The sequence below is a fragment of the Aedes albopictus genome, chromosome 2 (genome assembly GCF_035046485.1).
Source record: "Aedes albopictus strain Foshan chromosome 2, AalbF5, whole genome shotgun sequence".
NCBI classification, from domain to species: Eukaryota; Metazoa; Arthropoda; class Insecta; order Diptera; family Culicidae; genus Aedes; species Aedes albopictus.
Window position 1 is genome coordinate 12,203,790 of NC_085137.1, and position 27,037 is coordinate 12,230,826.

At 41.5% G+C, this 27,037-nt stretch overlaps 1 protein-coding gene across 1 annotated transcript; it reads left to right on the plus strand.

The window, feature by feature from the left end:
- Positions 1-393: 393 nt before the first annotated feature.
- Positions 394-26,590, plus strand: LOC109429948 (zinc finger protein 337). Its single transcript, XM_019705944.3, has 2 exons — positions 394-1,445; positions 25,455-26,590. The coding sequence occupies exons 1-2, from the start codon at positions 546-548 to the stop codon at positions 25,914-25,916; spliced, it is 1,362 nt and encodes a 453-aa protein (XP_019561489.3). The 5' UTR covers positions 394-545; the 3' UTR covers positions 25,917-26,590.
- Positions 26,591-27,037: the final 447 nt, after the last annotated feature.

The following is a 27,037-nucleotide window of genomic DNA, read 5'->3' on the forward strand; positions in this document are numbered from 1 at the left end:
CCAATTCCTAAAGGAATCCCTGAATGAATTTTTGGAGAATTGGGTTCTTTAGGGGTATCAGGATTATTTCATAATCGGATTCTCCGCCCAAAAATTAGTCGAAATCCAAAATTTCATAAATTTTGGAGTTTGGGAACTATTTTTAAAATTCATTCAAAGTTTGTATGGGGAAATTTTTTTGTTCGGATCGAACTGTCACTTTATCGATTGAACTGTCATTCTATCCACGAAAATTAAAACTTCCTTAGAATTTCGCCGTGAGGTGGTCTCGGTACGTGAAAACCTTTTCTGGTATTCCTACGTCAAAATAAGCCGCTGTGGTCGAAAACACATCTTAAACGAGTGGTTTCTGATTAGTGTGCACAGTTTGTTTTTCTTTCACCAGCGCATCTGGCAACCGTGTCAAATAAAGAAGAAGAGTGTTTTTCACAACGAGACGAGACGCAGTTCGCTTCATGCAAAGCTGGCTATTTTGAAGTGAAATTATCGTCTAAAAATAGTTGAAAAGTTTGAATTTTCGTCGTTTTATCGTGTTTCGCGGTGCAATGAGCGACGATTACGGAATGGATTCCAGCGGCGGTGAGTTTACGCTGGATGCGTTGAAAAACCTGGAGCCGATGGTGAACCCAGTGCGACAGTATCGCAACCGCAAACAGCACCAGCAGCAGCAAAAGCAGTGCGGAGGAGAGAACTGGAGAAACGAGAAGGAACAAGAAGATCATAACAAAATGACGAGCGTCGCAGGAGCAGGAGCTGGCGGAGATACAAAACTGGCAGATGTCCTGAGCAAGATCACCAGTGTGAGCAAGACCGCCGACAAGGTCGATCGAACCAAGCTGATCCGGACGTACAACGTGAAGCTTCGGCTGAAGAAACCCTGTTTGTACAAGTGCTTCGACTGTGATGTTTGCTTCACCAATGCAGACTTTTTGGAGTTGCACGAGAAGACCCACGGAGGAGGCGGTGGGGGTTCGGGGGATACGTCCGGTGGTGGCGGTGGATCGTCGGCACGGAACGAAATCGATTTGCAGCAGGAGCAATCGTTCGACGAGTCGGAAATGATCGTTAAACAGAACGCTTGGTTCGTGGGGGACTGGGAGGAAAGCGGTGAGGATCAAAATGGCGACGAGGACGACGGCGACGTGATGATTCAGTTGGATTGCACCGTTGAGGAACGGGAGGACAACTTCGATATCACCTTCGATCGGACCAAATGCGAGAAAACCTACACCGTGGTCAAGTACAAGGTCAAAAAGGACCCGGTGGGAAAGTGTGAGTTGTGCGAACGGTTGTTTTACACGGCGGAAACGCTCCAGCTGCACCGGATGGAACACGAACGGTTCCTGGACTTTGATGCTGCTGAGCCGCAGATTAATATCGACTCGCCGAGCATCGAGGAAAGTACGCTGGTGCTGGACGAGAGTTTCTATCAGGCGGAAACGGAGGTAAGTGCTTTTGAAGAGGGGGAAGGGGAGGGGGTTATGCGTTTCGATTTTTGTAACTGTTTATTCGAAATCTGAAGAATTATTCAAACATTTTCTAAACTGTATGTGTGTGTGTTTCAATAAAATATAAGGGATTATGTTTATGTTGCATGCGGGTTGGAAAGTTTGAGGGGGTCTTTTTTATATTCATCCTTGTGAGCTGTTTCCAGTAACGTAGGCAGCCTTTCAGTTTTAGTGTTTGCTTATCGTTTCTCGTGTGTTGCCGGGACTGTTAGTAATAGACAAAAGTGGAGAAGTTATTCAGCATTCTTCTCTCCAAGCGCGATACAGGCTTTACAGCCGGAAGAAAACTGTGTTATATCAGCCTCTTATTAAACTTGTATTCAGCTATGATAACCTGCCGAAAATTAAAAAAAAATGACGTACGAAGTGCAATTATTGTTCAATCATGTTTTTGTCTCATCCATACACATTTTTAACACACCAGCTCTCCTAAAAATTTTCTCAACTTGGGATTTGAACTCGTGATCTGCCAACCACTCGTCGCATGCCTTGCCGTCTACGCCATCCTGGAACTGAGAAGTCGGTCGCTTAGAGCGAAACATCTTCACAAAGCTGTGAAAGATTAATATTCAGATTTTTGGAATTTTGGAAATATTTACCGAAAAAAGTTTTAAAGATAATTGCAACTTTGTAATTGCTACGAATTAGCAAATGTTTCAAATATTTAGCATTGATGTACAACAAACATCAATACACATTTAATACTGAAGAACTGCTCTCTTATAATCACTTGAATCTGTTGTTGAATTGAAGAGTCATAATCGAACAAACAAATCATAAATCTTTTTCTATAGCTTACTGTTAAACCATTATTGAACGTATCCACAATAGCTGAAGTATTAAAAATCAAAAGCATTTGTTCGACTTATACTAACTACAATAATCAGCTACTGGAAACTGTGGAACATAAGTTTTTTAACGTGTAGAAAAAAGTTCTTCTTCAGCTTATATTAAAGCTAGTAAGAACAAATCGAACAAACAAAAAACGCTGACGTTTGTTAAGCTTGTAATTAAATTGTTGTTCACATATGTGTCAAATGTTGCATTTTGGCTTATTTGCAATGTAAATAACTTCATTCTTCAATGGACGATCGAAGAATCAGTGAGTGGTGTGAACGAGTGCACATTTAATATGGTTGGACCGTTTGCATGCTGAGACTAAAGCCAAACATAGAAAACCAGCTGGTCAGGTTTACCCGGTGAGTTCGTTCCTTATTATTACTTTTTATATTTGAACATGACATATATGGGGATTTCGGAGGGGTAGCCTAAGGAAGTTAAATGAACTGGTTTCCGGGCAAATGTTCGTGGGGTGGCCAGACTTTGTCACGAGATAACAACTATCATGTTGTTTTCCGAAGGTCTCCAGTGAATTTAGCTTACCCTGCTACAACAAACCATCAGGTAGATCATTCCGTTCCGGTATGACTCTGCAGCCATAGGTAATCCTTGCGCTGATGGTGGGTACACAATCATCATCATCATCATCATCATTTGCAATGTAAATAACTTCATTTCAGTTTATTATTCAGCATTTGGTTTTGTTCAGCTGAGAATGTTATAAACCAGCAATAGTTCAACATGCATGCTTATTTATGACTTTCAATTGTTCCTTGGGAACGTTGCATGAAAAAGAAGCAAGAGAACTATTTATAAAGGTTTGAAATTTTTCCATGGTCAAGTAGATTAAATTGATATCATTGCGGTAACATAAAGTTTAATGCTTTAATAACTAGGGTCAATCATTACTTTTATCAAATGTATGCCGAAACTTATTTTATTTGAATAAGTGTAACTGAATTAGATGCTTTTTCTACAAGGTATTAAAAACTAAAAATTTTCAATAAGCCGGGAAAAAAATGTTTCCCCTTCCGATTCCTTCGGATGTTCTTCTATAAAACGTTTCTATAATCCTAAACATTGATTTACTAGCGAATTCAGCTGCAACCGTTTGCGACCAGATTGGTGGTAGTCACTTAAGTGTCGTATCTTCAATATATTGAAAAACAAATACCTCCCGCATTGCATTGCATTGCAGGAAACTCTTTTTCCCAGCTTTTACCCTCTCAATGTATCACATTGGCCCGTATGAATAAATAGTATTAATGCACAGTTTACTACAATTTTGTAGTAAATACTACAATTATTTGTATGAATAAAAGTAAACAGCGTTATAGGGCACTGCATTGTTTTGATTTTGTATGGGATATTGACGTTTCTTGGCCTTGTTGTTTACAAAATTTCAATAAGAGTGAAAGAGAAGGAGACAACTTCGTGCAGAGCCCTATTGTGTTGCGTTTGTACTGAATTTTGGTGTATTGATGACGCAGCGTTTTCTGTTAAGGCGAAACTGAATCCATTTCCTCACTTTTTGGTTTTTAATTTTTTATAAAATAACGAAGCAATATTTTCAAAATCGGTTTCCACATGTAGAGTATGGATCAAGGTATGGATTTTTTTCCCAGATGGAAAATGTTTTTAGTTTTTGCAGAAACCATTCTTCAACAAAATGTCATAGAAAATGATTTCTGCAAAAACGAAAAACATTTTCTACCTTTAAAAAAATCAGGATATACCTTGATCATACTCTACATGGTCGGCGTTCGGTCAGAGTGGACTACGCGGTTTTTTGGATAGGTAAAGATATGCGAAGGAATGTTTCGCTACATAAAGGAACTATAGTATTTCGGACGAAAATGCACTACATTTGACATCCCAAGTTTTTGCAGGGTATTTTCCCGAAATCGTTGAAAAACAGATGGTCCGGTCTGATTTAACGCCAGCCACATGTGCACGAAAACCGATTTTGAAAATATTGCTTCGTTATTTTATAAAAAAAAAAACCCAAAAAATGAGGAAATGCTTCCAGTTTCGCCTTAAGTTGGCGATACTGAAGGAGTATTATGACACAGCGGCTACCTTGATTGCAAGCCATCATACTGAAATCTGAATGCGCATGGCTCATTTCATTCAGACAGATATATTTGATCGTGTCGGCGTGTTCTTACAATCGTCGTGGCACCATGTGCTTATCTGTGGAGTACTCTTTAAGTATTGAGCTACTTGAACGAGGAAATCACTGCGAAATCTATTATTTTGGACAATAATTTATTTGTTCTGTATAACTGAATGTTCAGGAAGCAACCAAGAATCAGCAACCAAAACAAAAATGTAGTAAATACTACATCGAAACTTCCGAATGTAGTATTACTACGATGTTCGAAAGTTTGTTTTGTTCATACCAAAGCTACTATTTTGGAGTGGATCATATTGCAAAGTAGCAACTACAAAGTTCGAGTAATTACTACTTTTTATTCATACGGGCCATTAGGTGGGTTTAGCTATTCTTGAGCAGTTTTTATCACCGTGGACCGCCTAAACTTTCAATTAGTATATACAAATCAGTTGGTAATCGAAACAGCAAAATAATGAATATCGGCTCCGTCAAGCTAAAAAATTCGAGTGAGCCCATTTTTATTAAACAATACAAAAAACCCATTTGGGATACAAATGTGCATCAAATTTAGCGGTTTCATCATGAAACTAGAGAAAATCAAATCGTATTTATGACCGCCCTGGTCACATATTTCTGCATTAAATTCAATGTTTTCCGAAACTGCGTGTTGGGCGAACATCAAAGACGCTTCCAAATTATTGTTACCGTAGCAGTAGCGCACATGTAATGAATATTCGAATGAATGTTTCTAGCTGCCAAGTATTCGCTAAACCTGATTTCATATTCAAAAATTCTATAGATTTTCAAATTTATGCATAAAATTATACTTTTTGAAAGTAATCACATATTTAGTATGGAAATTGCACACTTTTAGGCGTTTTATTGGGATTTACTAAACTTTAAACTTAAATAATTAAAAATTTAGTAAAGCCGTAAAAGTTTTGAATAGCTTTTCGCATTCTGAGGTGGTTAATTTAGGTGGAAAAATTATTTTCAGGACTTACAAAAGCATTCCACTGACTGATCAATTTCACCCCGAAAGTAAAATTTTTGATTTTTTTGTTTCAAATGACATTTATTGTAATAAAATGATTTGCAATAACAGTTTCATCCTCGTTGGCAGATGAAACCCATGGACGCACTTGTTTCAAAGCATTGAGTTTAACCGTATCGATAATTATTTAAAAAAAAAATTAAGCGCCAAAAACTACGAAAACTGATTAATTTCATCCGAAATCACGGTACCACCGTTTTGTTTTTCTCAGAATTCAAATGAATTGTGTTTGATTAGGGGAGCTCTGTCACTGGGATTTATATATCTATGATAACGGTACCTTTTCATCGCAATCGATTTCTTGCACCTCTGGGATAGCAAAACAGGAACTGTACAGAAATCGATGCTTCATTGCCGCTCAATGACAATGGAGTAGTACAACATGCACTAAATACCTAAATAGCTAAATACTAAGAATATGTGTAATGCCACAAAAGATCTAAATACTGGTCGCAGTGGCTCACCCGAACAAAAAAAAGCTCCTCACTGTACAACATTTTCGCCGCCAACTTGGTCAAGTTTGATGAAATCCAATACTTAGGGGATTCACTAAACAGCATAAACTGATTAAACTAATTAAACACAACAACAAGGCAATCTTTGATCATTTCATTCACAATTTCATGAAACATTTCAATAATCAGATAAACACGTGCACGGCTTACGCAATTAAATATTTAATCTGTTTAGTGAATACTCCCTACTATCTGACGACACTACTGTTTTTATCGCTTCTGACTCCGATCCAGCTATTGTGCTCACCAAGCTGCAAGCTGCCCTAAACGCATTCGAATAGTATCAAAAGAAATGGAAGATTAAATCCAATGCTGACAAGTCTCAGGCAATCCTCTTTGCCCAAAAACGAAGTCCTCGAAAACTCCCGAGAAACGAGATTTCAGTTTGGGGTCGCCAAGTTCCTCGGTTAGACGACGTAGGATATCTGGGCTTAATCCTAGATCGCATATAAAGAATGTTCTACCCGTTGATAAATCGCGATTTGCACCTATTCTAAGCTGTTGCTGTATAAGACGGTGTTTAAACCAGCAATGACCTACGGATTTCTATCATGGCATAATTGTACACGTACTCACAAGAAGAAGCCTCAGGTAAAGAATAGAATTTTAAAAATGAAGCTGAACTTGAATGCGCTTCTCTCAACTGATGACGTATATAGAGCTGCCAAAATAGATCAAATCGATGAATGATACCAGCTTATGCTCTCAAGATTTGGATGGGATGCGTTTCTTCAGCAAATCCGCTGCTACAACAGCTAGCTGCATAAACAAACTGATATTTGAAGAGTAATATTTTCTTTTAACTATTTTTGCTACTTCAAAGGTGTTTTGTACTTTTTTCTTTATTTGATTATATTTTTGAAGTTGTTTATTAAGCGCTAGATTGCAGTAATTGAATTATATAGCTGTTGAAAGATATCTCAGCTCGGGAAAATTATTTGCACTCATGTACTACGGAATAAGTTCTAAAAAATAAATAAATCTTATGAATGACGCCTCTGAAACCCCTTGAGTAGAGGGTCTTGCCCGGGATTTCCCGGGACAAAAATCCCGGGATATCCCGGGAACTTAAAAATCCCGAATCCCGGGATATTTTTCAGAAATTCCCGGGATTTCCCGAAAATAAAAAATGGCAATACTAAAACAAATCTTTTCCCTTTGAGATCTTCTTTTTGTCAATGTTTCCTTTTTTCCATCCAATTCTACGCTATCTGTCAGATATAGTTTATTTCTACTTAAATCAAGTTTAGATGAAAGTCCAACTAATTAAACCAAAGATATTGTGGCTGAATTTATGTCATTCATTTTTCTTTTTTTTTTTACTTATTCGTTTCGGGCGCCACATGGGCATAACTGAGCCGAAATCTTTTGTTTTTACATTGATTTTACATTATACAATTCATTACTGCCTTTCCATTTTTCATTTATGTGGCGTTACATTACAATTATAATCAAACTGAATCAACAGACAGAATATCGGAATGTGAAACAAAATGATTTATTTTAAGCTAGATTGTTCTGGTAGTATTCTTGGAATTTATGGCAATGTTCAACATTTTTAACAATATGTGAAATATGTAAACTGTTGCAAATATTTTTAGATGTTTCTGGAGTTATCCCTTAAGAATACTGTGTTGTTATATAATATTCAACAGCCCTGATCAATTGCTTGCACATTTACGTTTAAATTATGAGGAAAATTCGCAGAATTTTCAAAAGAAAACGTATAAACAATCCCTAACCTCTGCAGGACTTTGACAATCTTTAAAATATTTGTTGACGATTTCGTGAAGATATTCGTTGAGACATTTTGTTCTCAAGTCCAGGCGAAATTTTCTGCGGAGCTCATTTCAACAATCACTAGAGATAATACAAGTGATAATTTTGACAAAATTTCTAAGAGAAATCAGTAATTTATTTACATGAAGGAACAGCACACCGTTCTTAGATCTTCAGCAGAAATTTCTGTGATGATTTATGGCGAAAAACAAAGCGATATCGAATTGAAAAAAAATAAATAATGCGTATCGTACAATAAAATCGAAGAATATAATTTAATACCTTGTCATCCTGCCAAATAAATCGAAAAAAAAAGATCAATGGACTTTCGGGATAGAAATGTTGAAATGGAAATCATAAATAAATTTTCGAAAGAATTTTATAAGGATTTTTTTGAAGATACAGGTACTCTTCGATATAACGTACAAAAAACTTTTCTCTTTGTACGTTATATCGAAGCAGACATTTTATTTATATTTTTATGCTAATATTGATGTATTCGACGTGAAATTAACCCCAAATAATGATTTCGGTGAAATTCACAAAAACAATAATGAAAAACATGGGTTTTCACGAAAAATTCTTTTCGTTTTTTGTGTTTCGATATAACGTACATTTTGCTTTGATATAACGTACACAAAAAATTTCCCCAAATTGCGCTAGTTTTAGGTAACAAGGCTAATACGGCAACACAGCATTGGTTTGAGTGCTGTCGTAGATTATCTGGTGGTTATAACTGAAAAAAAATGAAATTTTTCAATGGTGTACGTTATATCGAAGCAAAATGTACGTTATATCGAATTCGCTACATCGAGGGTACGCTATATCGAGGGTACGTTATATCGAAGAATACCTGTATTCATATCAGTTTAACAAGAAGTTTGTTGAGAGGGTCTGTCTTGAATTATTCAGGATTTTTTTCACAGTTTCTTCAATGTATTTCACCAAAAAAACTAATCAAAATTCTGAAATGTTAACATGAATGTATATCCACATATAATTGAAATAGTCACACGTTTTCTTAAAGAAAAAAAAAACAAAATGCGGACCAATAATATTTTGAGAAATTGCAGTTTGAAATTTTCAAATCACCATTCTAACACTGCCATTTTAATTCCCTCATAAAATTCTCAAACAGAATTCATTCACGTCTCAGGGTGAATTATAAGGGATTACTCTAGAAATATCATCAAGTTCTGTCAAAAAATTCCTTCGGATAAGTAAGGCAGAAGTTAACCTATAGCGCAAGTTAACCTATTGCGGAAGAGGATGAACTTTATTTGAAAATTTTCAAATACCTTTGATGTCTCCAACTGCCCTCACACAATCAAATGTCTATGAAATATGTATTTTCTTTCAAATATAATGGTTATTAGTTGATCGAATTTAATTAAAAGTGCTTAAGAAATCGTTCCATGAAAAAATTTTTCATCGTTTTTTAGAAAACTTAGATTTTTCCCGGGATCCCGGGAAATCCCGGGATTTGGAAAATAAAAATCCCGAATCCCGGGATTTTTTTCAGTCCGGGAAACAAGACCCTCTACCCTTGAGTACCCGTAAGACGCTCCTGAAACTCCCTTAAAGCGCCTGAAACCATTAAAACATCTCTAAAACCCAATGAAACACCCTGAAACACCGGTGAACGCCATTGAACGCTCCTAAAACTCCTTGGGACCCCCTGAAACTCTTTTAAAGCCCCGGAAACCTCTTGGAAACCTCTGGAACGCTTCTGAAAACTGAAATCGCTGGAACATCCTAAAACCTCATGGAATGCCCCTGAAGAGTATATAATTTGTCAATATATTCATGTTCATGACCTAACAAAATTATCAACATAATTAGGTAACGTGCTCAAAAATGGCACTGACCCATCTTGCCTCTAGTGATTCTCAAAAAAGTTATGCCATAAACTTTAATTTGACTGGGAATTTCACCAAACATTGCTGCATAACTTTTATTGAAAACATTTTCAGGTATCATCTAGATGCTCCTCCATCAAGGAGGTCGGGTTTTCGGCCCCGACTACGAAATTTTCCGTTGCGACGGAAATTCTCGCAATAGTAACAAACTTAGCGGAGGCGGCGTTCTCGTGGCTGTCCGCTGAGAGCTCGACGCGAAGGCTCTTGACAACGATATGTGGAAATGCTTAGAGCAAATCTGGGTTTCTGTCAAATTGATGAATCGAACCATTTTCTTTTCCCATTGTATATTGTCCCCAACCGAGCACACGATGCCGAACTCATCGAAGCACACTGTAAATCTGTCTATACTATAATGGAGACCGCAACTACATCTGATGAAATTCTCATTCTGGGCGACTACAACTTTCCGCATATTTCATGGAAGCCCTCGCACGACGGTTTTTCCTATCCCGATCCCGAACGCTCGTTATTCCATGCAACTGTGACGAATCTTTTAGACAGCTACAGTGCAGCAACGCTGGCTCAATTCAATCCCGTCGTCAACGAGAATTACCGCAGTCTGGACCTTTGCTTCGTGAGTTGCAGAGATACTGTGCCAATTATCTCGAAGGCACCTTGTGCGTTGGTGAAAGTCGTCCGTTATCATCCTCCACTGCTCATCTCTATCGAAGCTTGCAGCTCTGATTTCAAGATCCGCCCAGTTACCGTTTCGTACAACTTTCAAAAAGCCGACCATCACAGCATCGCTAATGTGCTGAGAAGTATTGACTGGGAAACTGTTCTCGATCCTAGCGATGTGGATGAAGCCGCTCAAACTTTCCTAAATGTCCTGGATGTCTGTCATCGACAGACATGTACCTAAGAATATCCATAGTGAAAATCCTCGGCCTCCCTGGCAAACCAGTGAATTACGCAAAATGAAATCAATCAAGAGAGCGTCTCTGAGGAAATTTTCTAAGCATCGCTCGCTTTGTCTTAGAGATCACTATGTAAGAATTAATAACGTTTATCAAAGCTTGAGACGACATTGTTTCTCCCGGTACCAGCGAAGTATAGAACTCAAGCTCAAACGCAAGCCAAGTCTTTTTGGAAATACGTCAACGAACAACGTAAGGAATCTGGCCTTCCTCCCTCGATGGAGTTGAATGGGATAACTGTTTCTTCTACTTCGGAAATTAGTCAACTGTTTGCCAATAAATTTGCAAGCGTGTACAACAACGAAATCATTACCGACGCCGAACGTATCTATCCAATCGTCAACTGACGGTATCCATAGGAGATTTCAGATCAGAACGTTTTCACGCTTCTTCCGGTGTTCCTCAAGGAAGCCACCTGGGACCGGTGATCTTCCTACTGTATTTCAACGATGTCCATCTTATCGTTGAAGGACCCCGATTATCGTATGTAGACGACATCAAAATGTTCCTCAAGATTCGCACCCTTGCGGACTGTCAATTTCTTCAGCAGCAGATTGAACTTTTCACTAACTTGCTGCTTGTGCTTGTTAAACCGAATGACTGTCAATCCGACGAAATGCTCCGTCATCACGTTTTCTCGACGAAAGAAGTCGGTTCTCTTCGAATATAGCATGCTTGACGTCACTATCGAGCGAGTGAACCATATCAAAGATCTAGGCGTTATACTGGACTCCCAGTTGACATACCACCAGCATGTATCGTATACGGTCAACAAAGCTTCCAGAGCTCTGGGATTTATCTACAGAATAGCGAAGAATTTCTCCGACATCCATTGCCTGAAGTGTCTTTACTGCTCCCTAGTACAGTCCATTCTTGAATACTTTTCTTAGCTCTGGAGCCCGGCTTACTGCAACGGTTCCGAGAGAATTGAATCTGTCCAACGTTGCTTTCTCCGTTTCGCGCTTCGAAAATTGCCTTGGAGGGATCCGATTCGTCTACCGAGCTACGAAAACCGCTGTCGTTTAATCGATCTCGATTTACTCCGTAACCGTGTAGGGAGACAACCAGAGCACTGATGATTGCAGACATGCAGACACACTATACAGGGACGTATAGACTGCGGGACAATCCTGGAACAATTTAATAGAATTTAAGCTCGTATTTTACCTTTTGACGTGTGTTTTGTTTCGTTTGCAAGCATATTTTTCTTTGTATTATGTATATGTGGGAGCGGTTCGAGGATCTGGCCTCAGATCGGTTCGGGAATCGGAATCGGAGACAGAATAAACCGCGACGTTTGACTGCTAGAAAACTACTGTTTATTGTTCTCTATTTTCTCTCCCTCTCTCTCTCCTTCGTCCAGGGGTGCATCAACGCGCACCGCCACATAACCCCCCTCAGTTACACCAGAAATCTTACTCTATGCCCTGATGGGGTAACTACAGTTTTTCTATCGTTTACAGAATTAGGGTCGATATCAAGATCACAAGTGTATGCTGGTTTTATGCGATCAATGGATATACGTTGTGTCTTTCCATTTACCAGAATATCCATAAATTTGCTGTACCGAGATACTATTTTGAACGGTCCTTCATAGGGCTGAACCAGCGGCTTTTTCACTGCATCGATCCGCACGAAAACGTGTGTACACTTGTCCAAATCGCGATTGACGAATATCGTTGGTTTAGCATGATGATTCGGGTCAACTGGTTTTAATTTTGCAAGAGAATTTCGTAGCTGTTTTGCAAAATCCGTTCTATCGCTGTCGCAACTGGATCGCTCGAAGTATTCACCGGGCAATCGAAGGGTTTGCCCGTACAATAATTCAGCAGCAGAACATCCGAAATCCTCGCGGCACGCGGCGCGAAGGCCCAGCATAATCATCGGAAGATGATCGCACCAATGCTTGGAATCAACAGCCATGATCGCAGATTTCATAGTTCGATGAAAGCGTTCTACGAGTCCGTTTGCTTGAGGGTGATATGCTGTCGTCCTGCTGTGCTTAAAGCCGATGATTCTTGAAAGCTCACGAAAGAGATCTGATTCGAATTGTCTCCCTTGATCCGTAGTGATAGTCTCAGGAGCCCCAAAACGACTGATCCACGATTCACATAAAGCACGTGCCACGGTCTCTGCTGTCATATCGGGAAGCGCAATTGCTTCAGGCTATCGGGAGAAACGGTCGACGGCAGTCAAGAGATAACGATTACCGTTTGACGGTGGCAGCGGACCAACCAGGTCAATGTGAACGTGGCGGAATCTACAGTTCGGAACCACAAATTTTTCAAAAGGAGCTTTCGTATGACGATGAACTTTAGACCGCTGGCATTGTAGACAAGATTTAACGTAGGTTTGCACATCCTTGTTAATGTTAGTCCAAACGAAGCGATCAGTAACCAAGCGGCGCGTAGTTCGTATACCCGGATGAGCTAAACCGTGAATGGTTTGCAATACTAGCTGGCGATATTGAGGCGGTATGTATGGTCTTACCTTGCTATGGGAAATCTATATATATAAAAATGAATTTCCGTCTGTCTGTCTGTCTGTCTGTCTGTCTGTCTGTCTGACCGCTATGCATTCGGAAACTACTGAACCAATTGGCGTGAAACTTTGCATGTGGGTACTTTTGGGGCCGGGGAAGGTTCTTAGCATAATGTGAGACTCCTCCGGTCGCTGGAAAGGGGGACTCCCAAAGGAATTAACCGGAAATGAGCTGAGAGAGAAGTTCAACACGGTCGCAAACAAAACCAATCTAGAGTGCGGTGCTGCAATGAGCCCCGCACGTCCCGAAGTAAAAAAAAAAAAAGTTGGCGCCCTATGTTGGCTTGCAGATCACCAGGGATGCGTGCATTACGAAAGCCCCTTCCCGCTTTGACCCACATCAACTTCTCCACGGTTCAGGCTACTGCTAAATCAATGATGGTTGTTTCCGTCGTCCCAGTTGTGGTCAGAGTTGTGGTGAAGATCTCTCAGGCAAGTACGCATGAACACCCAATTCTTCTTATGAAATCTCCTGAAAGTTGCAAACATTCATACCTGCTTTCTCCCATCCGCGCGCTGGTCGTACTTGAGAATGTCCAACCAGATCAACCGAAAATCACAAGGGACACACACTTCAGGCATTACACTCCCGCTCGCTCTGACCCACGCCAGTTCCTCTACGTCTCATGACAATGCCAATCATGCCAATCGATGCCTGCCGTTGCCATCATCTTGGTAGGGGTCGGAATTGTGGTGCAGGCCGCTGCAACCACAGGCAAGTATGCGTGAACACACGATTCGATGGTATCACATTGCCCGAAATGCCATTTTACGGAATGACAAATTTACCGGAATGAGGCTGGAACATTAGCTGAAGTATGTTAATCCGTAGAACATCAGTAAGAAGATATCAATAAGCCGAAAAAGTCATTAGGTCGAATGGCTTTAATACTAAGCAGGGGCACTGGGCAGCCTAATTGAATGAATTGGTAATGATATACATAATCCTTGATAGAACAGCCTATTTTTAAAAGAAGTAAAAATCTCTAAATAGAAGATTTAGTAGTGTGCAAGCCAATAGTACAAAACAGCAAACCAAATTCTCCCATCCCATCCCATCTCCCATAAAAGATTTTACCTTCTTTTAAAAATATACTGATTTTCGAAGGTTATGTGGCTGCCCAATGCCCGTCGTCCTTATGATGAAAGTCATTCAATTCGATGACCAAGCACCCTAATGACTTTATACATTCATACCGCGAAACTAATCATTTCCGGAAATGTATCATTCCGGGAAATGTTACTCCTGGAAATGTCACTCCGGGAAATGGCATTCCGGGAAGTTGTATTCCGGAAAATGTGATACTACCCACGATTCACCTGCTTCTAAAAATTGAGTTGCAGCCATCCGTTTGTACCTCAACCCGCTGGACGTAGCACAAAAGAAGAAAAGCCACTGATTGCCAGGGACGCACGCATCAGGCAATAAGAAATCCCTGCTAACTCTGGACCATTCCAACATTTCCACACCCAAGACACCGTTAAGTAAATGCCAGCCCGTCGTCGTCCCGGTTAAATTTGTGGTGAAGGTCTCTTCACAGGCAACCTGTCAACTGATAACAGCCGTGTGATATAAAAAGTGGCGAACGCAGGCAATGCAGTGGAGATCAGCAGGCTGACCTAACGTATCTTCTAACAATTCCCCGAGCAACGCTATTAGTAATTAGTTAGATAAGTTTTTGACGCTTCCTTAAAAGAGCAACTGTGCTCACTGAACGTGTAAGGTGGTGTAGCTTTATTGGAAGTTTTTTTTTATAAGGGCAATGAATAACCTGAGCAGTACAAAAGTAAAGGTAACTAAAATTGGCATCTGGAGGTTTTGAAGGCTAAAAATGTCCATAATCCATGAAGGCATAATTTGGAAATGGTGTCCGGCGGGCAGCCATTAGGCAAAACGTCATACAACCAAATGCACAATATCCCGAATGGATACTAAGCAGAATGGCGATTGAACCAAAAGGCCATCAGGCAGAATGATCATCATGCCCTCATTGCCATACAGAATATACTTCCTGCTGCTTATACTGCTCACTCTATCTGAGATTTTTACTTTTTTTTAGGAATAGGCTGTTATTTCAAGTCACACTGTTACATTTGTGATTCAAATACTGAAAATGAAAACAGAAATGTTCCCTTCTTTTAATCAAAGGTTTTTCTTTCGAGTGGCATATTGTTGTTTAGCTTATGGCAGTTGAACTGTTAACTCTGTGGTAGAATTTAACACTGATAAAGAGTTGGTTAGCAACCATACTGTATAGTTCATCAAAGATTTTTTCTTCTTTTAAAAATAGGCTATTCTTTCGCATTAAACCGTCAAAATTAAATTTATACAGGCAAATAAAACACGAACGGTGTGTTTCTCAGATAAGAAGCATGTTTTAATAGAAGCTTAAACTTTTCATCAGTCAAGCATGTGGGATTATGATAGCAGATGGGAACTAATGCCCAAAATGGAAGATAATGAATGAGCGGAACATTCATTGGGGAATCCATAACTTCTCAAATGAAGACTTATGAAAGACTCTATATAGTAACATCTGAATCTGAAAGTATGCATATCGGAATCTTTTAGGAAATCCTGATCAACGTATCTAAAAAGTTTCCGGGGAAATTGCACCGGATGTTAACTGGAATCATTTGGATGTTAACTGGGTTTGTCTTACGCTAACCTTACACTCATGTTATCCTATAGGAGTCCATCCAATTGTTTCTTAAATCATTCGTCTGGAAATTATTGCATACATGTATTTCTTTAGATTTTTTTATCCAGCGATTTCTACAGAAATTCATCTAGGAATTCGCTAATAAAACTATCCTGATTCCCTTAGGAATTCCTCATGCGTTTTCTTCAGAAATTCACCCGGTAATTCCTTCTGTGATTTTTTCAGGAACAACTTTCGGAATTATTTTAAAATGAATCCAAGCATTCTTCTTGGGATTCCACCAGAAATTCCTTCAGGAGTTGTTCCAGGATTCCTCTGTGAATTCCTTCAGGGATTCATCTAAAAATTTCTACAGCGATTCGTTCAGGAATTCCTCTATAAAGTCCACCAGAGATTCCTCTAGAAATTCATCCAGGTATTCCTCTAGATATACCTCAAGCAATTCCTCTAGAGATTCCACCAGGGGTTCATCCAGGAACTCCTCCAGGAATTATTTCAAGTATTTGTCCAAGAATTCCTCCAGGGATTCTTCCTGAAAGTTCACCGGTGATTCTTCAAGAAAATCCTCAAGAAATTCCTCTAGGGATTACTCTAGAGATTCCTCCAGGAGTTCCTTAGAAGATAGCTCAGGGAATTTCTCTAGAGATTGCTCCAGAAAATCTCTCAGGTATGTCTACTGGAATTCCTTCAGGAGCTCCTCTAGGGATTGCTTATGGAATTCCTCCATGAATTCTTTTAGGAATTCCTCCAGGAATTCTTTTAGAAATACCTCCAGGGATTTGTATAGGGATTCCTCCAGGGATTCATCTAGACATTCCTTCAGGATTTAATTCTGGGACTCCTCCAGGAATACCTTTAAGAATTCCACCAGGAAATCCTGCAGAATTTACCTCAAGAATTCTGGATTTTATTCAGGCATTTGCTCCAGGATTACCACCAAGAATACCTCCAGGAATTACCCTAAGAATTGATCCAGGAATTGATACAGAAAACCCTCCAGGGATTCATTTTTGAAATTCTTTCAAGAATTTTTTCAGTAATTCCTGCATGAGTTTTTCAAGGGATTTTTCCGGGAATTCATCCAGGGTTTCCTTGAGGTTTTTTTCCAGAAATTTCTCCTCCAGCTTTTCCTCCAAGGATTCCTTCAGAGATTGGTTCAGGGGATCCTTCCAGGAATACCATCAGCATTTCCGCCAGGAATTCCGTCAGGAATTGGTCCAGGTATTTACCACAAATTCCAACAGAGATTCCTCTAAAGATTCTTCCAGAGATTCCTCCAGAAATTCCTATAATGATTCCTCCAATAATTCATCCAGATAATCCTCCAAGAATTTTTCATGGAATTCCTTCAGAAATTCCTCTGGAAATTCCTAATGGAATTTCTGCAGGGATTCCTCCAGGAGTTCCTCTGGAGATTCCTTAAGGATTTCTCGAGGAATTCCTTCAGGTATTTCTCTAAAGATACCTCATGAAATTCCACTAGGGATTCCTCGAAGAATTTCTCCAGAAATTCCTCCTCCAGGGATTATACGTGAAGGTTTTCCAGCAATTCTTCAAGAAAATCTTCCAGATCTTCCAGGGAATCCTTTAGGGATCGCTCTAGGATTTCCTCCAGGAATTCTTTCAGGAATCCCTACAGGAGTTCCTCCAGGGATTCATCCAGGCATTTCTTCAGGATTTGATTCTGGGACTCCTCCAGGAATACCTTTAAGAAATCCACCAGGAATTAACCTAGAAACTCCTGCAGAAATTAGCTCAGGAATTCTTGCAAAAATTAATCCAGTAAATCGTTCAGAAATTACAACGGCAATTTATCCAGAAATTTCTCCAGGAAATCATCCTCCCGGAGTGTATACACGAATTATTTCAAGAACCCAGGGATTCTTCCAAGGATTCCTCCAGAGATTTCTCCAGGAGTTGTACACTGTTATGAAAGGCTGTTACGAGAAAAAATGAAACCATAGATAAAATTTGTTTGGACAATTTAAACACAAACTGTTTTTTTCACAGGTGAAAAGCATGTTCTGTTATATTATATTCTATACATACACGATGTCCTATTATATATACAACTGACTTTGCATACCCTTTGTAGTCGATGAAATATTAGAACGATCGGCATGATTTTTGCACCGTTCAATTCGACTTCAGTGTGGATATGTTTAGATGTAGAAAAAGTTGGGAAAATCAACTACATAAGTTATTTAAAAAAAACTGACATTACTAAAATATGCATGAGATGCGAAGAATTTCAAAAACAACACAATAAAATTATTAAATATTATATGCGGTTGATAATTGTAAAAAAAAAACTACACAGTATTTCTGCTGTGATTGACTAAACTTCTCCGAGTAAAAGCCCAATGGTCTCCAGCAGCCGCTATCGAACTGTTGAAGTACAGCTCCCGCGGCCGTGCTCGAAGCATCGATAAGGAGACTCAGTGGCTTAGTTGCATCAGGGTAATGTAGAAGTGTTGCACTGGCAAGAGATTCTTTACACTGAACGAATGCTGCTCTTGCTTGTTCAGTCTACTCTAGTTTCCTAGAGTCGTTCTTTTTGTTCCCGGGTATCAAATTTCGCAAAGCGCATTGGATGTCGGTAGCCTGTGGAAGGAATCTTTTGTAACAATTTACAAGTGCCAAAAAGCGACGGAGCTGCTTGACGTTCGACGGCAGTGTGAAATCAGTTACGGCTTTCACGCGATCTGGTAGTGGAAGAATGCCGTCTTTGCTGACAGAATATCCCAAAAAGTCCACCGTTTTTTGAGCAAAGTGGCTCTTACTGACGTTGATTGCCAAACCGTATGCGTTCAACCGTTCGAGCACCATCCGCACATGCATGTAGTGCTCCTCCAAGGATGACGAAGCGATGCATATGTCGTCAACGAAGACAACGACGAAATCCAGATCTGAGAAGACTTGATGCATGAACCTTTGAAAAGTTTGACTGGCGTTACATAACCCGAACTGCATCCGCGTGAATTCGAAGAGTCCGAAAGGAGTTATGACGGCCGTCTTCGGAATATCCGTTTCTTCAACCGGGATCTGATGGTACGCCCTTTCCAGATCGAGCGTGGTGAAGACTGATTTCCCCTGGAATGCGTTCAGCAGGTCGTGGATATGCGGGACAGGGTAACGATCCGACACAGTTACCTGGTTCAGGGATCGGTAGTCTCCAACGAATCTCCATTGGCCATTCTTTTTTTGTACACAATGTAGAGGACTGGACCAACTGCTACTGGAAGGGCGGCAAATTCCTAACTCACTCATGACCTGGAATTCTTTCTTGGCAGTTTCCAGCTTGTCCGGGGCCAAGCGGCGACATTTGCTGGCAGTTGGTGGTCCCTTCATTTGAATGTGGTGTGTAACGTTATGGTTGATCGTTGTTCTCATGTTCGTAGGGAGTGTGACGTCATGAAATTGTGTTAGAAGATCGGGAAATGGATGATCCGTCGCCACAACGGTTACGCTATGTACAGCTGCTTCTGTTAACCCGCCGACTGAGGTGAGTTTGGTAACACCATCGATAAGGCGACGATGTTTCAGATCCACGACGATACCAAAGGCGGCAAGAAAATCTGCTTCAATGATATCCATGCCAACGTCTGCCACCAGGAAGTTCCAATTGAACCTGCGCCTCAATCCGAGATCGGTCGTGACTACTTTTTTGTCATACACTTTGATACGAGAACCGTTGGCTGCATGCAGATCGAACTTTGATGCGCCTTTGGCTCTGTCTCTATTGGTGGCTGGAATGATCGAGACATCTGAACCTGTATCGATCAGGAATCTGGTATTACTTGTACGGTCGAACAGTAATATTCGGCGACTTTCGAGAGCTCCGTCCACCTCCGCCGATTGCGGTGAACGTCGATTTAGTTTTTTGGGTTTCCGAATCGACATGGTTCGTGACACTTGAATGCACGGCCACCATACTTCCTGTGAAACCAACAAACTTCGTCCTCCGGGCTCGACAATTTTCTTGTTTTCGATGCAGAGCGGCTTCGAGCACTACCTCCACTTGCTTTGAGGTTACGTATTTCGGCGGTAAGTGCAGCAATTTGGTTTCGTAGGTCGGATATATTGTCCCTGCCGGTAGCTGCCGTAGCGGAAACTTGATGAGTTGGATACTCCATCATTTTATCGGCCATTTCCGCCAGCTTCCCGGTTGTTCCGTCGCTGATCGTGAGAATCGCCTTGACAATCGGCGGCATCCGCTGTAAAAACAACATTTTGAGCAGCTCGTCCGTGACATTCAATCCGACCGCAAGCTCCGTCATCTTCGCAAACAAATGGGTCGGCCGCATGTCACCCAAATCGCAGGCATTCAACAGACGTTCCAATCTACCTTCCGCGGACAACTGGAATCGGGAAATCAGGCGTTGTTTAACGGCTAGGTATTTGTCATTTGTCGGGGGAGCAGTAACCAGGTCCGCAATATGGCAAATTCAGACTAGTCGACGTTGGCAAGAGCAAATTGTGCCTCCGCTTGCGCGAACCACATAGCCGGATCGTTCTTCCAAAACTCCGGAAGTTTAACGGCAACACCAGCAGCAACAGCGTTTGACGTGTTCGCGGCGTCCTCCGGCGGTAGCGACATTTTCGAATTAATTCCACTTTACTTCGTAACAACACGGTGTTTTCCGCGTCGGGGTCACCAATGTGGGAGCGGTTCGAGGATCTGGCCTCAGATCGGTTCGGGAATCGGAATCGGAGACAGAATAAACCGCGACGTTTGACTGCTAGAAAACTACTGTTTATTGTTTACTCTATTTTCTCTCCCTTTCTCTCTTCTTCGTCCAGGGGTGCATCAACGCGCACCGCCACATATATAATTTTAACACCAAACATCATTGGGGCATGTTGCTGCCTGTTGATGCACACTAGGGCAGTTCAGACTTTAAACATGTCAAAAATTCTCTGCTCCCATGTGTTCATTACAGTCCTTGGTGCAAAACTAGAGTCCTGTCAAATTTCCAGTCATTTCGGTGGTGGCCCAAAAGCAAAATAGGTTTATACCCATGGGAATTACTATGGAGAATTTTAAAAAAAGGTTCTCCGCGCTGTTGAGCATTAACACATGGATAAGGTATTGGAAACGATGCGACTGGAAAACTCTAGTAGGCTATGATTAGTCGATATGTCATTAATTAGATACGTAAAATAAAAATGTATTCATTCCGTTCTTGCCCACTGTAGAAGAAGGTTGTTTCAATACTACGACTACGGCCCACCTCAGATAGGTTATTGGCCCAGAGAAGATCACTGCGAAGATCGAATACGAAGATTACGATGGACGGTGGAAAATTTAGTATCGAGAAGTTACGAAGCGGCGGATATGAAACCTGGCGGTTCAAGGTCGAAATGTTGTTAGTCCGGGAGAATTTGTGGAAGTTCGTGTCGGAGGCCGCCCCTACCCCTCCGACGGACGCTTGGAAGGAAGGGGACGCGAAGGCCCAGGCTACGATCGCCCTTCTGGTGGACGATTGCCAACATCCACTGATTAGAAACTGCAAGACCGCAAAGGCTACGTGGGACGAAATCAAGAAGCACCATCAGAAAACGACGATGACGACCAAGGTATCCCTGTTGAAGAAGCTTTGTAAGGCGGAGTACAACGAAAACGGGGACATGGAAGGCCACTTGTTCCGGATGGAAGAACTTTTCTCCAGTCTGGCAAACGCGGGTCAGGAATTGGATGCGAACCTGAAAGTGGCAATGGTTCTGAAGAGCATGCCAGATTCCTACGACAACTTGACCACGGCATTGGAGACTCGTAAAGACAAGGACCTGACCATGGAGCTAATCAAAGGAAAGTTACTGGACGAAGCGCAAAAGAGAATGGAGAAGACCCGTCAAGGCGAAGCCATCCTGCGTGTCGGTACCGAGAAGAAGACCATCGTCTGCCACCAATGTCGGAAGCCAGGCCATATGAAGCGTGACTGTCCGATGGTGATGAAGAAAGAAGGCTCGTCGACGTTTGCAGGACGAGGAGGTACTCAGCAGAAGCCCAAGCCGAAGGGGAAGGCAGCGAAAACCACACCGTTTGCGTTCACGGCATCTCAAAACCGAAAGCAGTTGAAGACGTGGATAATCGATTCCGGTGCTACTGCCCATATGTGTTGCGACCAATCGTTTTTCGAGGACCTGAAGCAAAGTTCTGGCGTGACCATCACTCTAGCTGACGGCAACGAAACGGATGTCCAGGGAGTAGGAACCGGCCGTCTGTTCTGCTACGATGACAACGGAGAGCAACAAGAAATCATCCTCAGCAACGTTTTCTATGTTCCGGAATTGGAATCCAACTTGGTGTCTGTCGGAAGCCTAGTCAACAAGGGAGCAGAAGTGACGTTCACGAAATCCCGAGGCTGCGTGATTCAGTATGGAGGCGTTGTTGCGGCAGTTGCGCACAAGGTTGGAGGATTATACCAACTGAAGACCTGTACCGAGCGAAGCATGAAAGTTGCACACCATACGAAGGATTGCATTCATTCGTGGCATCGTAAACTAGGACATCGAGATCCGGAAGCGATCCAGCGAGTTGTCCGTGAAGGTTTGGCGAAGGGCGTATCCATCAAGAAATGTGATGTCTACCAGACCTGTGAGTGCTGCGCTGAAGGGAAGATCGCACGAAAGCCGTTCCCGAGAAAGACGGAGCGACAATCGAAGAAGATTCTGGATCTGGTTCATACGGACATCTGCGGACCAATGAATACTGTGACGCCGGGCGGATCAAGATATTTCCTGACACTCATAGACGATTACAGCCGCTATACGGTTGTGTATTTTCTGAAGCGAAAATCTGAAGCGACAGAAGTAATCGAGGAATACGTTGCCATGGTTCGGAACCGATTTGGACGAAATCCTACTGTAATCCGCTCGGACCAGGGTGGTGAGTATAAGGCGAAGCGTTTGGGGCAATTCTACCGAGCCAACGGGATTGTTCCGCAGTACACAGCAGGTTACTCGCCACAACAGAATGGTGTTGCGGAACGCAAGAATCGGACGATAGTGGAGATGGCTCGTTGTATGTTACTGGATGCAAAACTCGGACATCGTTTCTGGGCCGAAGCAGTAAATGCAGCTGTGCATCTTCAAAACATGCTCCCGTCAAGATCCATCGAAAAGAAGCCTTACGAAGCGTGGTACGAGAAGCAGCCGGACTACAGTAACTTGCACATTTTTGGAACCACAGCCATCGTGCATGTTCCGGCCGAGAAACGGAGGAAGCTGGATCCAAAGGGAAAGAAGCTAGCATTCGTTGGGTATGCAGACAACCACAAAGCCTTTCGATTCATTGACCCGGACACCGACAAGATAATCATCAGCCGTGATGCGCAGTTCATCGAAATGGAAGATCACGAAGCAGATAATTCCCCCAAGAGTCCGGTATCGTCGCATTTATGGTGATTTATGTGGACGACATGGTTATTGCCTGCAACGATGACGAGGAGTATGAAGAAATCATCAAAACTCTGAACAGACATTTCAAGGTGACGTCGTTGGGTGATATCAGCCATTTCCTTGGAATCAAAGTCAAACGCAACGAAAAAGGATTTTCATTGAGCCAGCAGACGTACATCAAGCAAATTTTGGAGCAGTTTGGCATGAATCAAGCGAAGCCGTCCAAATACCCTCTAGACCCTGGCCACATCCAGCAAAAGGAGGAGCAGGAGATGCTGTCAAACAACCACCAATACGCCAGCCTCATTGGAAGTTTGCTGTACGTGGCGGTAAACACCAGACCGGATATTGCCGTAAGCGTTTCCATCCTGGGCAGATCGGTGAGTGCACCAACCCAAGCAGATTGGAATGAAGCAAAGCGGATTCTCCGATACCTCAAGCTTACCATGGACCACGAACTTGTTTTGGGACAAGGCGAACGAAACCTGGAAGTATACGTGGATGCGGACTGGGCGAATGATGTGAAGAGTCGTAAGTCCAACTCTGGATACCTTTTCCTATTCGGCGGCGGTCCAATATGCTGGGGGTCACGTAAGCAAACCTGCGTTGCCCTTAGCAGCACAGAAGCCGAATTCGTAGCGCTCGCAGCGAGTTGTCAAGAGCTACTCTGGATAGACCGACTGCTAACGGATTTTTCTGTGGATATAATCAAGCCAATATTGATCCATGAAGACAATCAATCCTGCATTAAGCAAATGGAATCCGGACGTGCCACAAATCGATCCAAACACGTGGATACAAAATACCACTTCGTGTATCAACTACTGGAACAAGGTATGATTCGGATGCAGTATTGTCCAACTGATCAAATGATAGCCGACATGTTGACGAAGCCCCTGACAAGCGTAAAGTTGTCCAGATTCAGGGAAGCAGCTGGAGTTTATCCGTCGAGGAGGAGTATTGGAAACGATGCGACTGGAAAACTCTAGTAGGCTATGATTAGTCGATATGTCATTAATTAGATACGTAAAATAAAAATGTATTCATTCTGTTCTTGCCCACTGTAGAAGAAGGTTGTTTCAATACTACGACTACGGCCCACCTCCCATATAAGGTCATAGCGTCAAAGTCGAATTGAATTCTTCAGACCTCAATGATGAATATTGCCGAAGACCGGAACTTATTTCGACAATCGGGTAAAAAGTTATTATACAAATTCTCACTCGAATGCGCCTCTTTAAACACGATGTCCTGCAAGGTGTGCAAGAAGCTAACACGTATACTATGATTGCATGTCAAGCGTGTCGATCGAGCTGTGATCTTCTGTTCAAGCATGCATATAGATGAATATTGATTAAAAACTTCTGTCTCGTGAGTCGAAACGAGTTGCGGTCTTCGGCAACATTCATCATTGAGGTCTGAAGAATTCAATTCGACTTTGACCCTATGACCTCCATAGTAATTCCCATATAAACCTATTTTGCTTTTGGGCAACCATTACATCACCACCGAAAGGGCTAAAAATTTGACAGGAATCTAGTTTTGCACCAAGGATTGTAATGAACATTTAGGAGCTTTGAATATTTGTCATGTTGAAAGTCTGAACTGCCCTAATGCACACACAACAAATAAACAAATCAATTATTTAAAAAAAATAGGAAAGAAAGTTGCAATTTACTGTTTTTCTACAATTAAAAAAAAAACTCAAATCACAGAAAAGAGTCTCCTCGAATCTAATTGTCTTAACCCTCTACTTCCCATGGTTGCTCTAGAGCACCATCGATTTTCGACGAACTCCGGACAAACGGAATTAGATGAATATGATGCAATAATTTTTAGAATATGGTTATAACCTCATAAGGTTAACCCAACTGCTAACAACTTGTTTCAATAGTTGAACTATTGATAAACAATCAAAAACGTATTGATTTGCAACCAATTTTTTTTCATTGATTTCGAAAAATTTAGCCAATTTGCAATAACTTTTGTTCTACCACTTTTTTCGGAAACGCTTTTTTGGCATTGATATAGCCGTTCAAAGTCGTGGGAAGGAAAGGGTTAAAAACTGTTACTTGGGATTTGACTGTAGTTCTGAAATTAGCAGTGTCGTTTGTAATAATTATGATGATAGAATCAAGTCAGAAATCAACCGAAGTTCTTTAAATCTCACAAATTTCATTTGTTCTCCTTTCCAGGACAGTGACATACTGGAAACGAGCGACAGTGCCCTGGTGGACGCCGGCCGGCTGGATGCCGTTGTCCGGCAAGGTGGCCTGCGGAACGGCGAGTGGAAACCGGTCCCTCGCCGGGGCTCCCCGCCCTATCGGATTCCCCCGAGGGAGGAAGTCGTCACCCTGCAGGAGGGTCGGTTCCAGTGCGAACAGTGCGCGCGGCGCTTTCGGTTTCGCCCGGCGTACAACGTGCACCTGCGAACCCACAGCAACAGCCGGCCGTTCCAGTGCGGCGAGTGCCACCGGAGGTTCATCTCGAGGGCGAAGCTGTTTCTGCACTCGTACGGCCATGGCCGTGGTCGGCGGAGGGACGCGTTGCGCTGCGACAGCTGTGGCGTTAGTTTCGATCGGCCGCGACAGCTGCTGGAACATCTACGGCGGGGACACGGGGAGGCAGCTGGGGAGCCGCCCAGTGGTTCCGGCTAGTGGATCGGCGGAGCGAGCGGTGAGTCGCTTTTGTTTTGCTTAAGTAGTTATTAGTTTAGGTGGAATATCTGATATGTGTCAGGGAGTGTAAGCTCTTCAAAAGAGCTGAGGATATCTGTTTTAGTAGAGGAATTTAGGAAATTCTAAGAAAGGGTGCATTAATTAGTCAGGCAGATATAGAAAATGCCTCCGCACCATTAGTTTTGTATGAAATTGAACGATATTTGTTGATTGCAATTCCGGGCAGGAAAAAACATATAACATAACTAACTAATTTCTGGATCAATTACTGTGACAGCTGAATTTGATTAAGCTAACTTCCATTGCGTAAAAAAATCGTGATCGTACAACTTTGTGTGAAACATACTGTTTGTTATTAATGATTATCAACAAACTGTTATCCATGGAAGCATACAAATTAGTAATTAGTATATTCGCTTCTCCATTAGAAGAATTTAAGCAATTCCCCATTTGATAGGTATTTCCTAGAACTTCATGTTTTTTATGTTTCTTGCTATCTTATCGTTCAAATATTTCTGAGGTTATTATCATTATTATAACAAAATTGGGACACAATATTTATAACTGCAGAATAATTGAATTAGGTAATCATTATCGAATAGCTTTTTTTTAAATCGTGATAATTATAAATGTTGTCCTTGCGAATGATGAAACTGTACTTTTTCAATTCGTAATATGTTGTCCCAAGTTGGATCTTATAATAACAATGCAACACTTGTTTTTCATCTAAAAATTCTACTGTGAGCCCATACCCAGCAAAAATAGAGAAATTGTCGATAAACACTCATCAATATCAAAATAAGTTTTGATTACACGATATCCCAATACATATCATGTTATTACTTTGTGATTCACTTGTACCGAGGCAAATCCTGCTAGCTGGAGAATTATTATTCATTTCTAAAATCAACCACAAGATGATCTCCCGCCAAGAGTATTTCTTGTGCTCCGGAGCGCAGGTTGAAAATAAGCGAAAACAGAACGAGAGAATCACAAACACGAAACAGTTTGTGTTTGCTTATTCCTTTCAACGATGTTTCTACTTAGCACATGTAGGAAACCGTTGCTGTCTGTCAGATTTTATAGCTTCGATGTTCCTT